Source organism: Perissodus microlepis, chromosome 1 (assembly GCF_051167445.1).
Source record: "Perissodus microlepis isolate ML-2025 ecotype Zambia chromosome 1, ASM5116744v1, whole genome shotgun sequence".
Lineage (NCBI taxonomy): Eukaryota > Metazoa > Chordata > Actinopteri > Cichliformes > Cichlidae > Perissodus > Perissodus microlepis.
Window position 1 is genome coordinate 15,892,327 of NC_140461.1, and position 12,933 is coordinate 15,905,259.

A 12,933-nucleotide genomic window follows, 5' to 3' on the forward strand; every position below is an offset into this window, starting at 1 on the left:
TTGAAAGTAGGGTCTTGATTTACCCGAAATGAAAAAGAAAAATGACAAAAAGAAGCAATGGAGAACCAGAACTATGGTGAAACCACCAAATAAAAAGAACTAAACTAAGACTATGATTATAAAAGAAAACGAATAATACTAATAGCTTAGCACCGAAAGTCAAAGGAGCTTGCAAAGAAAAGCGTCTGGACTTCTTTAAGTTGCTTGAAGACGTTTCACCTCTCATCCGAGAAGCTTCTTCAGTTCTAAGGTCAAATGGTGGAGAGTCCCAGATTTAAACCTAGTGGGAGTTTCCCCCCAAAGAGGGACAAAAGGACCCCCTGATGATCCTCTAATCGCCTGAGCCAAGGTGTGAAATTGGGTGTGGGTCCCAATCAGCCAGGGTTTCGGGTGAGCTCATTGTGAAACCTGGCCCCACCTTATCATGCAAATTCCTGAGGTCAGATGGCCCAGGGTGTGAGTGGGCGTTAAAGCATCTGGGGAGGGAACTCAAAACTGGGTTATAGATGGCAGACAGTTGGTGTCGTAAACCACCGCCTCTGTTCAAAGATGGTCGCTCACAGTGGACATAGATGGCTTCTTTCACTCCTCTTTCAAACCATCTGTCCTCTCTGTCCAAAATGTGAACACTGGCATCCTCGAAAGAGTGTCCTTTATCCTTAAGATGCAGATGGACTGCTGAGTCTTGTCCCGTGGAGGTGGCTCTTCTGTGTTGTGCCACACGCTTGTGAAGTGGCTGTTTGGTCTCTCCGATGTAGAAGTCTGGGCATTCCTCGCTGCACTGTACAGCATACACCACATTGTTAAGTCTGTGTTTTGGAGTTTTGTCTTTCGGGTGAACCAGTTTCTGTCTGAGCGTGTTGCTGGGTCTGAAGTACACTGGGATGTCGTGCTTGGAGAAAACAGTCCTGAGTTTTTCTGATACACCGGCTACATAGGGGATGACAATGTTGTTGCGTCTGTCCTTCTTATCCTCCCTCGCTGGTGTCTGATCTTCTTTTCTGTGCATCTTTGCTGACTTTATAAACTCCCAATTAGGATAACCGTATGTTTTGAGTGCTTCCTTTACATGTGTGTGTTCCTTCTTTTTTCCTTCAGGCTTAGAGGGAACATGTTCTGCCCGGTGGTGTAGGGTCCTGATTACCCCAAGTTTGTGTTCCAGAGGGTGATGTGAGTCAAAGAGGAGGTACTGGTCCGTGTGTGTGGGCTTCCGGTAAACTTCGATGTTGAGTTTGCCATTCTCTTCAATGTGCACGGCGCAGTCCAGGAAAGGCAAACAGTTATCCTTTGTGTCTTCCCTGGTGAACTTGATGTTTTTATCCACAGCGTTAATGTGCGCAGTGAAGGATTCCACTTCTTGTGTCTTGATTTTGACCAAGGTGTCGTCTACATATCTGTACCAGTGGCTGGGTACTCTTCCTTTGAAAGAGCCCAGAGCCTTCCTTTCCACTTCTTCCATGTAAAGGTTGGCTACAATAGGTGACGCGGGGGAGCCCATGGCACAGCCATGTTTTTGTCTGTAAAAGCCTTCGTTGTATTTGAAGTATGTTGTGGTAAGGCAGAGGTCTAACAGTGTGCAGATCTGATCGGGTGTGAAGTTGGTCCTGTCTTCCAAGGAGCTGTCTTCTTGTAGTTGTTTTCTGACAGTCTCCACGGCCTCCGTGGTGGGTATGCAAGTGAAGAGAGAGACTACATCAAAGGACACCATGGTTTCATCTGGGTCCAGGGTACGTTTCTGGACATTGTCGGTGAAGTCGGTGGAGTTCTTGATGTGGTGTGGGGTGTTCCCCACAAGAGGAGCAAGGATGGTAGCAAGGTGTTTTGCAATGTTATAAGTGGCTGAGTTTATGCTACTGACTATGGGTTTGAGTGGGACATCTTCCTTGTGGATTTTAGGAAGCTTCTTGGATGAGAGGTGTAACGTCTTCAAGCAACTTAAAGAAGTCCAGACGCTTTTCTTTGCAAGCTCCTTTGACTACAATGACCTGGATGACTGAGAACCTTCACAGACACTTAGCACAGAAAACAAAATTGACCAAATCAAGAACATCAGTCCATCTATACATTCATTTTCACAACTGCTCATCCAGTTCATGATCACAGGGGGCTGGAGCCAGTCTCTAATATGGCTAACATTTATACCAATCACCATTAATGTTAATCCGCTAACCCCCCTGTTTGCTGCCAAATTCAAACCCAAGGCTTTCCAGTGAACCGTGGCATATAGATGAGCAATGTTATATGTTTAACAAGAGTGTAAATTGGCTAATCAGAGCAATTAGAGGGATTAAAACTAATCTTCAGTCACTATCTACAAAAGAAGCCAAAAAAAAACCCCCCAGCTCTGTTCGTATATTAGCTGAAATAAATAACACAATAATATTAAATCTGGATTAGCACAGACGCACAGGTACACACATTTCTTTGTGAAAAACAATGTGCCTCAGCAATGACACCTTAATTGCACTAGTAACCAGTCATGGGAGTTACCAACTTCTACTTTAGTCGTGTTGCTGCAGATGCGACACTTTAGAATTCAATTTCCCCGACACTTTCACACAGCTGTTGCTCAAATCCAGTATGCAGTTTATTTTCTTAAACTGTCCAGCCGACAGGTCAATAGCACTCAAAGGTGCTGTAACACCTCGACAGGGGAAATATTTTGCTAGACAGCAGCTGTTTGCTTTCTTACCACTTAAAGCAGAGGTCACCTCGGGGCAGGATGGCTACTCATAAACATGTGCCACATCTGGGCACGTTCAGGGTGCGCCACAGAGGCTAGCATGCTCTCCGGTCTATTTTTAAATTGATGGACACTTTGTTTGTCTCACCCGAAAACCCACAGAGCATATATCAATTCTGTGAGATAAAAACTAAAGCTAAGAAGCATTTTTACATGAATCCAGGAGCAAATAGTTCACTTTAAATATAAATTGTGTAATAAAACCACTGTATCACATAGGAGGTGCTTTGCTAAAATCTGTATGATGATCTTGCTGCTCATGACTTTGGGGGACAAATCCCACCGAATTAAGTCATTCTTTTGTCTTTGCTGTCGCGAATTTTGCTTCCACTGAGCCTTAATCAGTTTCACTGGCGGTGACAAATCATGAGCATTAGTGTCTGTTGTTAGATTTCTACACCATACATAACATCTAGATTTTAATTTATAAACCCCTTTTGTTTCCTTCCACTTTTCCCCAAAGCACAAATATGTTAATTCTCAGTGCGTAAACAGGCGCTTAGGTGTGAAGAGGGAGTGTGACTCAGAACAAGATTACTCTGGGTTCAGTTTGCACCCCCAGCGTCCAATCTATTGTTATGTCCCTGTGTGTTGGGAAGTTTCCCCTTGGTGATCCGGTTTCCTCACATTAACCAAAGACATGCAGGTCAGGTAGACTGTTAATGAGTGATTGCATATCTATGTTAGACCTCTAATTGCCTGGCCATCTGTCAAGGGTTGCACTCTGCCCTCTTGTTTGAAGCACACAGGGAAAGTATGTGGCTCTGAAGACCCCGAAAAATAATAAACAACTGAAGACAGAACATGAATGAAAGCTCAAAGCCTTAAAACAAAGAGCAGCAAATTCCCACCTTGATCTATTTTAACGAGAGCCTGGCAGTAGACCACCCACATAACAATTAGTGTAACAGGAATAACTTCTGAACTGTTTTTATTATTTAACAAATAACAGTGTGTTGACCCTCAGGTGAGTACTAGGTTTTAGCCTCGCCTGCTGGTTTGCGTGAAGTTCTAGTCTCTTTGTACATTTGGAGGTAAAGGCTCTTCCTGGCTGATCAAAACATATTGTTAGGGTGAGAAACTATAAGGAGCCATTTGGTATGCAATTCACTTCTGTATTTGTCCCTCATTGCCTATAGCGGCACAGTGTGTATCCATCGTAAAATTCATTGCAGCTGCAAGATGCAGTACACTGTAAAGATGATTTATAATGCTCTCTTGAGATGGAATGAGAAGCACAAGTACTTCTAAAATTCTGATTAGACCGTCAAAGAAAGGCTCCTAAAACTTAAATCTGGAATTTAAAAAAAAAATAGGGATCATTATCGATATAGGTAATCTGTTTTCTATAAGTGACTATTTTCAAAATCAGTTTCCTATAGCTTACATCCCCAAATGGGGTTCAGGTTATTCTATACTTCTTTATTTGGCTGAAAGGCTAAAAGTAATCTACTGGAAAAAGGTACCAGACTCCAATTTGGCAGCTCACCAGTGAGTCAACATAGCTGCACAGTCTCGGCTAGGGAATTCTCGTACACTCTGCTTTTAGGGCAGCTGTTCCCTCTCTGACAAGAGGTCACCTCAGTACATAGTTTTCTTGACAGATTTTTTTTTCTGAACTCGAGGTAGTAAAAACGCATTAAATTTTGGCACGTCTTTATAACCATGCTCACATATGCCTCTCTCTGCTGCTTTAGAATAAAGTTAGTCAGCCTTGTTCCCACGACTGTCAAGGCCCTGTATATCACAAGATTGTGAAAATTATTATCAGTCCTGGATACTGAAACCTGGACATGGCATATTCTAGCATCTACCTTTGAAAAAGCCTGTCTTGTGAATTAATTGCGTTCCTTCAGCAAAAAAAAAAAACATGCTGTAGTTAATATAGGTAACACATATCATCACCTTGAGCTTCTGACTCAAGTGAATGAATCTGGTAAATATGCTATTATGGGAGGAGACACAGATCCCCTGGGGGCTGTGTCAGGAAGGGCATCTGGGGTAAAAAAAAATAAAAAATATGCCAAATCAAATGTATGGAGCTGCATGCTGTGGTGACTTCTTGCAACAAGGGAGCAGTCAAAAGAAGCTCATGTTAGAAAATAATTTGGCAACAAGGGATCTTGAATGCTCCTGTTATCATGGGTCATTTGAAAGGCTGATCAAATAATGAGTAAATATTAAAAACAACCAAAAAAATATTGATTCTTCTTTTAGAAAGAATTCAGATGTCAGGAAAGAAAAACATTGTTTTGGTTTCTGGGCATGACTACAATAAGGAGCTAGCTATTACAGCCATCAAGACTGAAACAAAACCTACACCCACATGTGTTACCCTCTATAGGGGTCACCTTAGCTTATTTGGCAGCTGAAATGACAGACTGAATGTAATTCATTAGATGTGTGCAGTGCTGACATTTTAACAGGGCTCCAAATCTTCTTTTTTTTTTAGGGAAAACATAGAACAGCACAACAACAAAGTGAGCGTGGCAGGCCGACCGCTTTCTTTCTGGAGAACCCTAAGTGGGAATAACGATACGGAGAAGCATCAAACCTGCTCTAATACCCTTACGGAGGAGGATAAGCCTCTCCCAGAACATTTGTAGCCGAGGTTGCAGTGAAGTAATGAACAAAATATAGTGATTTGCGGTTGTGTGCTTTGTGTATTTTTCTTTTACAAGTCAGTGATTTGACTTTGGTCAGAACACGTGTATTTAGGTAGAAAGACACATAAATTATACATTTACTAAATTATTTATTTTTATGAGATAATTTCTCCCCTCTGCTGGTGCACTGTGACTCAGCACAACTGCAGCCTCAACTCAACAAGGGCATTCAGGAAGTAGTCCATCCAATTAAGTCTGTGCATTCTCTAGTACTACCCGAACATAACGTCCCAACAGTGAGGGCATGTGAAAAGACATAGGGGATTCTCCGTTTTAAAATCCCACATTCTTCCATTGCTCCAGGACATTCAGGGGAGGCATGTACCCTGTTATTTCTCTGCTATAGATGAACTGAAATGCTACGGTCTGAGCTGGTAATGTTTTAGAGGTTTTATTGACTAAAAATGCTCTAAAAGTACCTCTTAGATTACCTACTTTAGCATTCACAAAAGCATCAGATTTTGGAATGAGAGAGCGAAAAGATTGTTATCAGCCTCTCTCAGACTGTGGTCACACACTTTGAAGTTCACAGCACTACAACTTTACTGGGTGATTGACTGAAGGTATTTCACTGTAGGGTTGAATTGCTCAGTGCTCTTAACAATGTTTAAATGGCCTATTGAGCTGCTCTTAGCTGCTCTACTGCTTGCTAATGACCTCAACGTGATAATGCTTCACTTACCCCTTTGAAAGGCATCCACCCTTAAAGAATAACTTTTTTTTTGGATCTTGGAACAGAGCAAATTTCATCAAAGAATATCTCTCTTGAAATACTAGGAAGAAAGAAACCAGAAATAATGTAGTGAAACCAAAAGCGAATATAGAAAAGTGCTGAAAACCCATTTCATGTGTACAACACATGCTTGTTTGCTTTAGGTGAACATTTTGAAAGGCCCAGAGAGCACTTACCGTTGTTTCCTTCTGCAGTGTTTCTTTTCTTTCTGTCTTTGTTGCTTTCTTTGCTTTAGCGAATAAAGAAGCTAATCTAATGTAGTTTGGGGTTGCAGGCTGCTCTTAATGTCTTTCTAAATGGGCCCATTTGGATCTATTGAACAGTGCTGAGCTTCTTGCTAATGACCTTGTGATAATGCTTCAGTTCCTTAAAGTCTGTAGTCTCCCTTCACTGTCTAGACACACACACACATACGCAAACATAAATAAAGTACAGAAACGTATAAGGCAACAGAAATGCTCACATAACATTGAGTGAAACAGCTGTACCTTAACACTATTCTGCCTCAATTGTTAAGGCAGATATACCTGAGAAAACCACCTTCTAGACACACGCACGCACACGCACGCACGCACATCTAAGACACACAGTCTTAGATGTGCAGGAAAACATACCAAGCCTGTTTCGGATTCTGTTCTGCTTCATTCCCTTTTTGTTATCACCTCTAGCTGCTGCTGCTGCCGCTGCTGCTGCTGTACAGTCTTAAGAACAACTTTACCCTTATTAGAAACAAACACGTATACAGCTCACAATAAAAGCTTTGACTGTTCAAGATTTTATTATTTGTGTATAGATATAAATACCAAATTAATTTACCATTACTTCTATTCATCTACTGTGAGCAGAACATTTTTTAAAATCTTTTTCACGGTATTGGAGAAACATAAAAATGCTACTTCAGTAACGGAGACTCTGTTTCACATTTTTATGTCTCTCATATTTATATTTTGATTGAGTGCCTGCAACGAAACAAACCAGGGGATAAATTAAGTATTCTGATTCTGATTTGAGTGTAGCTCTCAACAAGCTGGGTTTAACAAAAAAACAAAGATGCTAACTGAAAAGCTGCAGTTGTTTGTAGCAGTTTTTGTACTGCAGTTTTTCATTTGTTTGCTTTTCTTACATGTGGCAGAGCAGTGTTAATCATCGCACAGTGGACAATGGTTAAGTGGAATAGTTTGTCTTTTTGAAAATAAATCACCCTACGTAACAAATTTGTAATTTTCATGTATCAGAGGCAAAGAAAAAATGTGCCACATCTTAACATTGTGTCCTTAAAAGTGGTTCATAGTTTTTTTTTAATTATTTAAAAAAATAATGATCTTGTATCTTTAAAAACTAAACAGAAATTCGTGTGTTCCTTTGAACCTTCAAATAGAGTAGAAAAATCCATAAACAACTTAAGTATAATGGTTTATTAATGCACCCTGTCATTTGTTGTTAGCCAGGAGTTAATACCTCGCAACGTTGTTTTGCATCTTTTCCCCATTATTTGTAACCATTTGGAGAGACTAAACTTTGCCAGGGGCTGTATCATTCTGTGGATATTCAGAAAGGAAAATGCTTTCTGCAAGTATTGGTCTCATATTTAAGTCTGCTTCTTAAATGTAAGTTGCTGCTGTCAAAAAGGAACATGTTTTTTTTTTTTCTTTTAACTATTATCCTGTTTGCATATCTGTGTGCACTGCTTTTAAGTGGTGTATATGTATGCAAAGATGCATTGAGACATGTATGAATACAGAATTGTACAGTACACCCATTGATTCACTGCCATTCCTGTCAGATGGCAGCTAATCCCACAGATGATTCCCTATCCTTAAACACTATCTGAACATTTTTATTTTGAGAAAAAAGAAGAAAAAAAACATAGCCAAAGGCTCAGCAGTGCATGGCTGATTCTGGCATGTAAAAATGGTTTTTACACTCTTATCACCTGCACAAAGGTTTTTCTTCACTGCAGTGTGATTTGCCTTGTGATGAATCCTCAACCACAATCACGTGTTCAGCGTTCATCTTAGTCTTCTAATGCGCCAGAGGCTCACTGATTGAGCTCTTCTTTCTTAGAAGTTTCTTGAAGAGAGCAGAAATATGTCATCATCCACCCTGTCAGGGATATGATCTACACCTAATGAATAATGGACAAGCAGCAAATAATAGAATACCAGTATTAGAGCATACAGCAGATTGATGATCCAATGCTGCATGCAGGCCACTGCAGCCACAAAAATGCCTGCAAGTAAGGCATTTAGCAGTCGATTTCTGAGAGTTCAACAGCAGAAGCGTGTTTGTTGGATGTCGTGTGTGTGTTTGTGTGTGCAGTCCCAGGTGACTTCATGCAATCTGTGATTGTAAGGAGGATGCTGTTAAATAAAAAGCAAGAGGTGCTTAAATTTCAGACCTTTGTTCTTCTCTTCTCTTAAAGATGGATTATTTCTGGAATAGCACAAAGTCACCATCAAATTCGTTGTTAGGTCTTTAACATAGCAGCTTTGATTAAACTGTAGACAATTGTGACGTCCAAGAAAACCAAAAGTTTGTCACTCATACTGGTGATATTTGTATTTCATACAGCAGAAAACTTTCTTCCAACTTCTTGCCCTGAATAATCAGGGTAACATGATTTCCTTTGTAAGAAGAACCCCATTGTAAGGGCGAGTCCACGGGACCGTTTCTCAAACTATGTCTTGTGTTTCAAGGTAACTTAAAACTTTAGGATCTTAGACTGGTTTTGGCTGGTTAACAGAAGCCACACTGGGGTGCCAGTTAGCTCAGAGACCACATAGCTCAGATGCTGGGTTTGAGTCCGACCCATGGCCCTTTGCTGCATGTCATCCCTGTCTCTCTCCACCATACCACTATCCAATAAAGGCAAAAATGACCAAAAAAGATCATTTAAAAAAAAAGAAGCATGCTTCCTAGTTCTCCTCTAACATATATTTTTTGTCATGAACTCATGACACCAAATCAAATCAAATCACTTTTATTGTCACATCACATGTGCTCATACACTGGTACAGCACATGCGAGTGAAATTCTTGTGTGCAAACTTCACAAGCAAAACAGGTGTGCAAAATACAAATACAAACAAAGCAAAGTATAAGAATAGGAATGTGACAATTATAAGAATAAATATATTTACAAATCTAAGAATGTATGCACATTACTGAATATGTATATGAATATGTTCAGGGAAAGTTGTTTGTGGAATTCACATTTCTCTACATGACTTTCAGATTCCCACAGTGATACATGTAATTATAAGTTTCTATTGGCTGAAACTGTAAGGGCGAAAAACCAAGAGATCAAATAAATCCCTCAGCGACTCTCTGTCTTTCTGTTTCTATGTGGTGGAGTTTGTAACAGTTTCTAAATTTGTTATATTTGTCTTGTTTTATTTTTCCAGGTAATAAAGCTGTCATTTGAAGAGTTTGATCTCGAGAGAGGATATGACACACTGACTGTGGGAGATGGGGGGAAGATAGGAGATACTCGGAGAGTGCTTTATGTGTAAGAACCACTTTACCTGGGTATAAAAGAACGAACGTATTAATAAAGTGTTATTTTAAGTATGACATTAGATTCATGAAATACAAGCAATGACTAATACTGATTATTCAATACTTTATTTTTGTGTATGTAAACGTAGACTCACTGGCTCCAGCGTCCCTGACCTCATTGTCAGCTTGTCCAATCAGATGTGGCTACACCTGCAGTCAGACGATACAATCGGCTCAGCAGGCTTCAAGGCAGTATATGAAGGTATGCCTCACTGAAATACACACACACTCACACACACTCGCACACACTCGCGCGCGCACACGCACACACACACACACACACACACACACACACACACACACACACACGTGCATGTAGAATGTAAGAAATGAGTAATGTGAGTTAATTACTTCATTTTGCGTTTGTATTTTTCATATTTACTTCAAGCTGGTAATTATGGAGATAATGATGCAACAGTAAAAACCAAAAACAACATAAAATGTCTTAGCAAGGTGTTGGACCAGTATGTGCGACTAAAACAGCTTCACTATGCGTTAGGATCCTTCTGTTGAAGGAAGGGAACATCATTCCTTCAAATGATATTTCATTCTTTCAATAAGGAGAGATCATTTGGAAGAATATGAACATGATTTACTGAGAAAGAGAAATTAATGTATTTGGCACTTAGACTTCAATGACCCATCTTGGCAGAACAAAATCCCACAGTCATAAGATTTAGGACAGGTATGTATATCCTGCATCATAAAAGGTCCTGTAAATAATTTTGTTTGTCAACAGCACATATTCATTGTTATTTTTGAACAAATAGTCATGACGCATCTTTTATTATATTGATATAATTGATTAAATACTGCATCCTACCATGTTAGTGACACTCATGAATTAAACTGTACTAAATTAACTTGAGCAAAATTTAATTAAGCCAGAGAATAAAACAGGCAAATAGAAAAGTAATTTCATAAATATAGGGATAGATGTCTAATGGCAAACCCCCCCCCCAAAAAAAAAAAAAAAAATGCTTGTCAGGGCCGGATAAAAAGACTAAAAATGACAAACCATCTGAGACAAAATCGAGTCCCGGACAGACCAGAGGAGTTTGTGAGAGCCAGAAAGAGAAACGGGGACAAAGGTTATGCTCTTGTTTTGCTTTGCTGTGTTTGATTCAGTGAAGTTTTCCAGGGTCAATTACTTTTCAAAGGAATACGAACGGTCTACTGAACTATAGAAAATCTGTGCGTGTGTGCATGTGTAACTGTGATGAGAGACACTGAGCATTATGTTACAGGTATTCTTTGGCTTAATATGAGACTGGCCTACCACTGACCACTGATTTTATATGTTTTGTATTTGTCCTAATGCCGGGGCTCATGACTCAAAACTCCTATTTGATCCACTTTATATAAATTACAAGGCTATGACATATGACAAAACTGAAAGGAAAGAAAAAAAAACCCCCAAAACTAAAAAAAACCAAACTTTGCAGACTTGATGCAGTAGTTTCTGCTTTTTTCCCCCCTCTGGCCAGCCGAACAAGTGCCTGTGGTGTATGTTGTGAGTGTGTCCTTGCGTTAATACTGTGATACTGTCAAAAAGGATAATGTCACCATGTAACAACCTTTGATCAGTGTTACCCCTTGAGCATGCTTACATTTTCAACCCTGGAGGGAAACTCAATGTGTGTCTTGTTTTTGGCATCACGTTGCACTTGTGAAATCTTGCCTGCTGTGTGTGCGTGTGTGTTCGCGATTACTAAAGAAAGACAGAGTTAGTGTCATAAACACGCAGCACATTATGATAATTGAGGCTTTCAGACAAATGTAACTGTCATCAAAAGTGCAACAATATAAATTGTGCAATCTTGAATGAATGTAATGAATGAAAAATCTGGACTGAATGCCTTTAAGATTGAACAATGTAAGAAGTATCAGCATATAATTTTTAATTTTTTAGGTAGTAGATCTGCATTTCAATTTGAAGTACTGAAATAAAACAAAAAAAAAACTTTTATACTTCACTTTTTGATATTTGACTGTTAATGATACAACAAATAATACATCAAGCAAGTTTATTTGAAACAAATTGTTGGCATTAAAATACACTAAACACGATTCTGATCTTTATTTTATTCATTCAGATTTTTTATTTGCTTTTTAATTATGTACTTAGATTGCTTGTAAGAGGCACTGTGTGCAGTGTGTGGCTCTGAGCATAGGAAAAAAGAAGTGTAAAATATTTTTGTTCAGATGTAAATATATAATCTTCACTTCAGTAAAAGTCTAAAAAGTAACATTAGAAAGAAACAGCTCAGAAGAGAGAAGCATTTACAATGATAATGGCAGTCTTACCGGGGGCTCAAGATTGCTGATATCCATCCTGACACTCATCAACTGCGTGACAGCTAGCTATGGGCCACCAACATGCCTCCTGCTTCTTTGAGTATTCTGTTCTTGTGGGTGCAGTTACATCCCAGAAGATAGCAAAAGTGTTGAACACATGCACACATACACACAGCTCACCTTGAGATGTGTTTGCCCAAAGCGAATCCAGCAGCATGGTGGAGCATGTGTTACAAGATGACAGACGTCTGGTAGAATGTCAAATTTTAAAGTAGGGGAGCGAGGGGAATGGGATGGATAAAAAACACACTCCCATTAAGAGAAGAAGGGATAAAAATGAGTCACAAATGAATAGAACAGGATTGCAGGCCAGGTCGACAGTACTGCTAATGTGACACCAATGCCAATAAAACACAGTGTATCAGACTTAGAGAGCTGGAGCAATAAGAAGACGCATAATGGAAGAGAAGAACAGGAACTATTTAAAAGGAGTACTGCCAGAGACAGAGGAAAGGGTGAAAATAAGAGAACACAGGGCAGGCACAACATACTGTATGTGTCTTAAAATGTGCACAAGGGAAGTAGGGGAAGTCATATTTTATACCACGTCACAAACATTAGCATTGCTCTGTTCAATTTCCACCTCCTGCTGATTACTTAACAAGAGTGTGCATGAATCAGTGTGTGTGTTTTCATCTACCTGTGCGTCTCCACTTATTGTTTTGCTGTTCACAATTAGAGCTGAATTACACCACAATTACCTTGATGGTAATTAGCTTTGAGGTAGGAAACAAAATGAAGTTTTGCCCGTTGAATTTCAGGTTGCATTTCACTTCTTAACGCAACAGTGTAATATAACTGATGCTAGACATGTTCGCTTCGCTTTCTGCTCCATAAAGCAATAACATCACCCCCTTCTGACTGAAGCCTTTGCAT

General features: G+C 39.6%; 1 protein-coding gene across 2 annotated transcripts in view; it reads left to right on the plus strand.

Annotated features, from left to right (window-relative positions):
- LOC146393616 (CUB and sushi domain-containing protein 1-like) overlaps nt 1–12,933 on the plus strand; it is a 437,819-nt gene that overhangs the window by 275,650 nt on the left and 149,236 nt on the right. For both annotated transcript variants that reach the window (XM_084931950.1, XM_084931959.1), the window contains exons 11-12: nt 9,546–9,649; nt 9,789–9,901. In XM_084931950.1, coding sequence (XP_084788076.1) covers nt 9,546–9,649; nt 9,789–9,901 — 217 coding nt within the window. The remainder of the gene's footprint in view (nt 1–9,545; nt 9,650–9,788; nt 9,902–12,933) is intronic.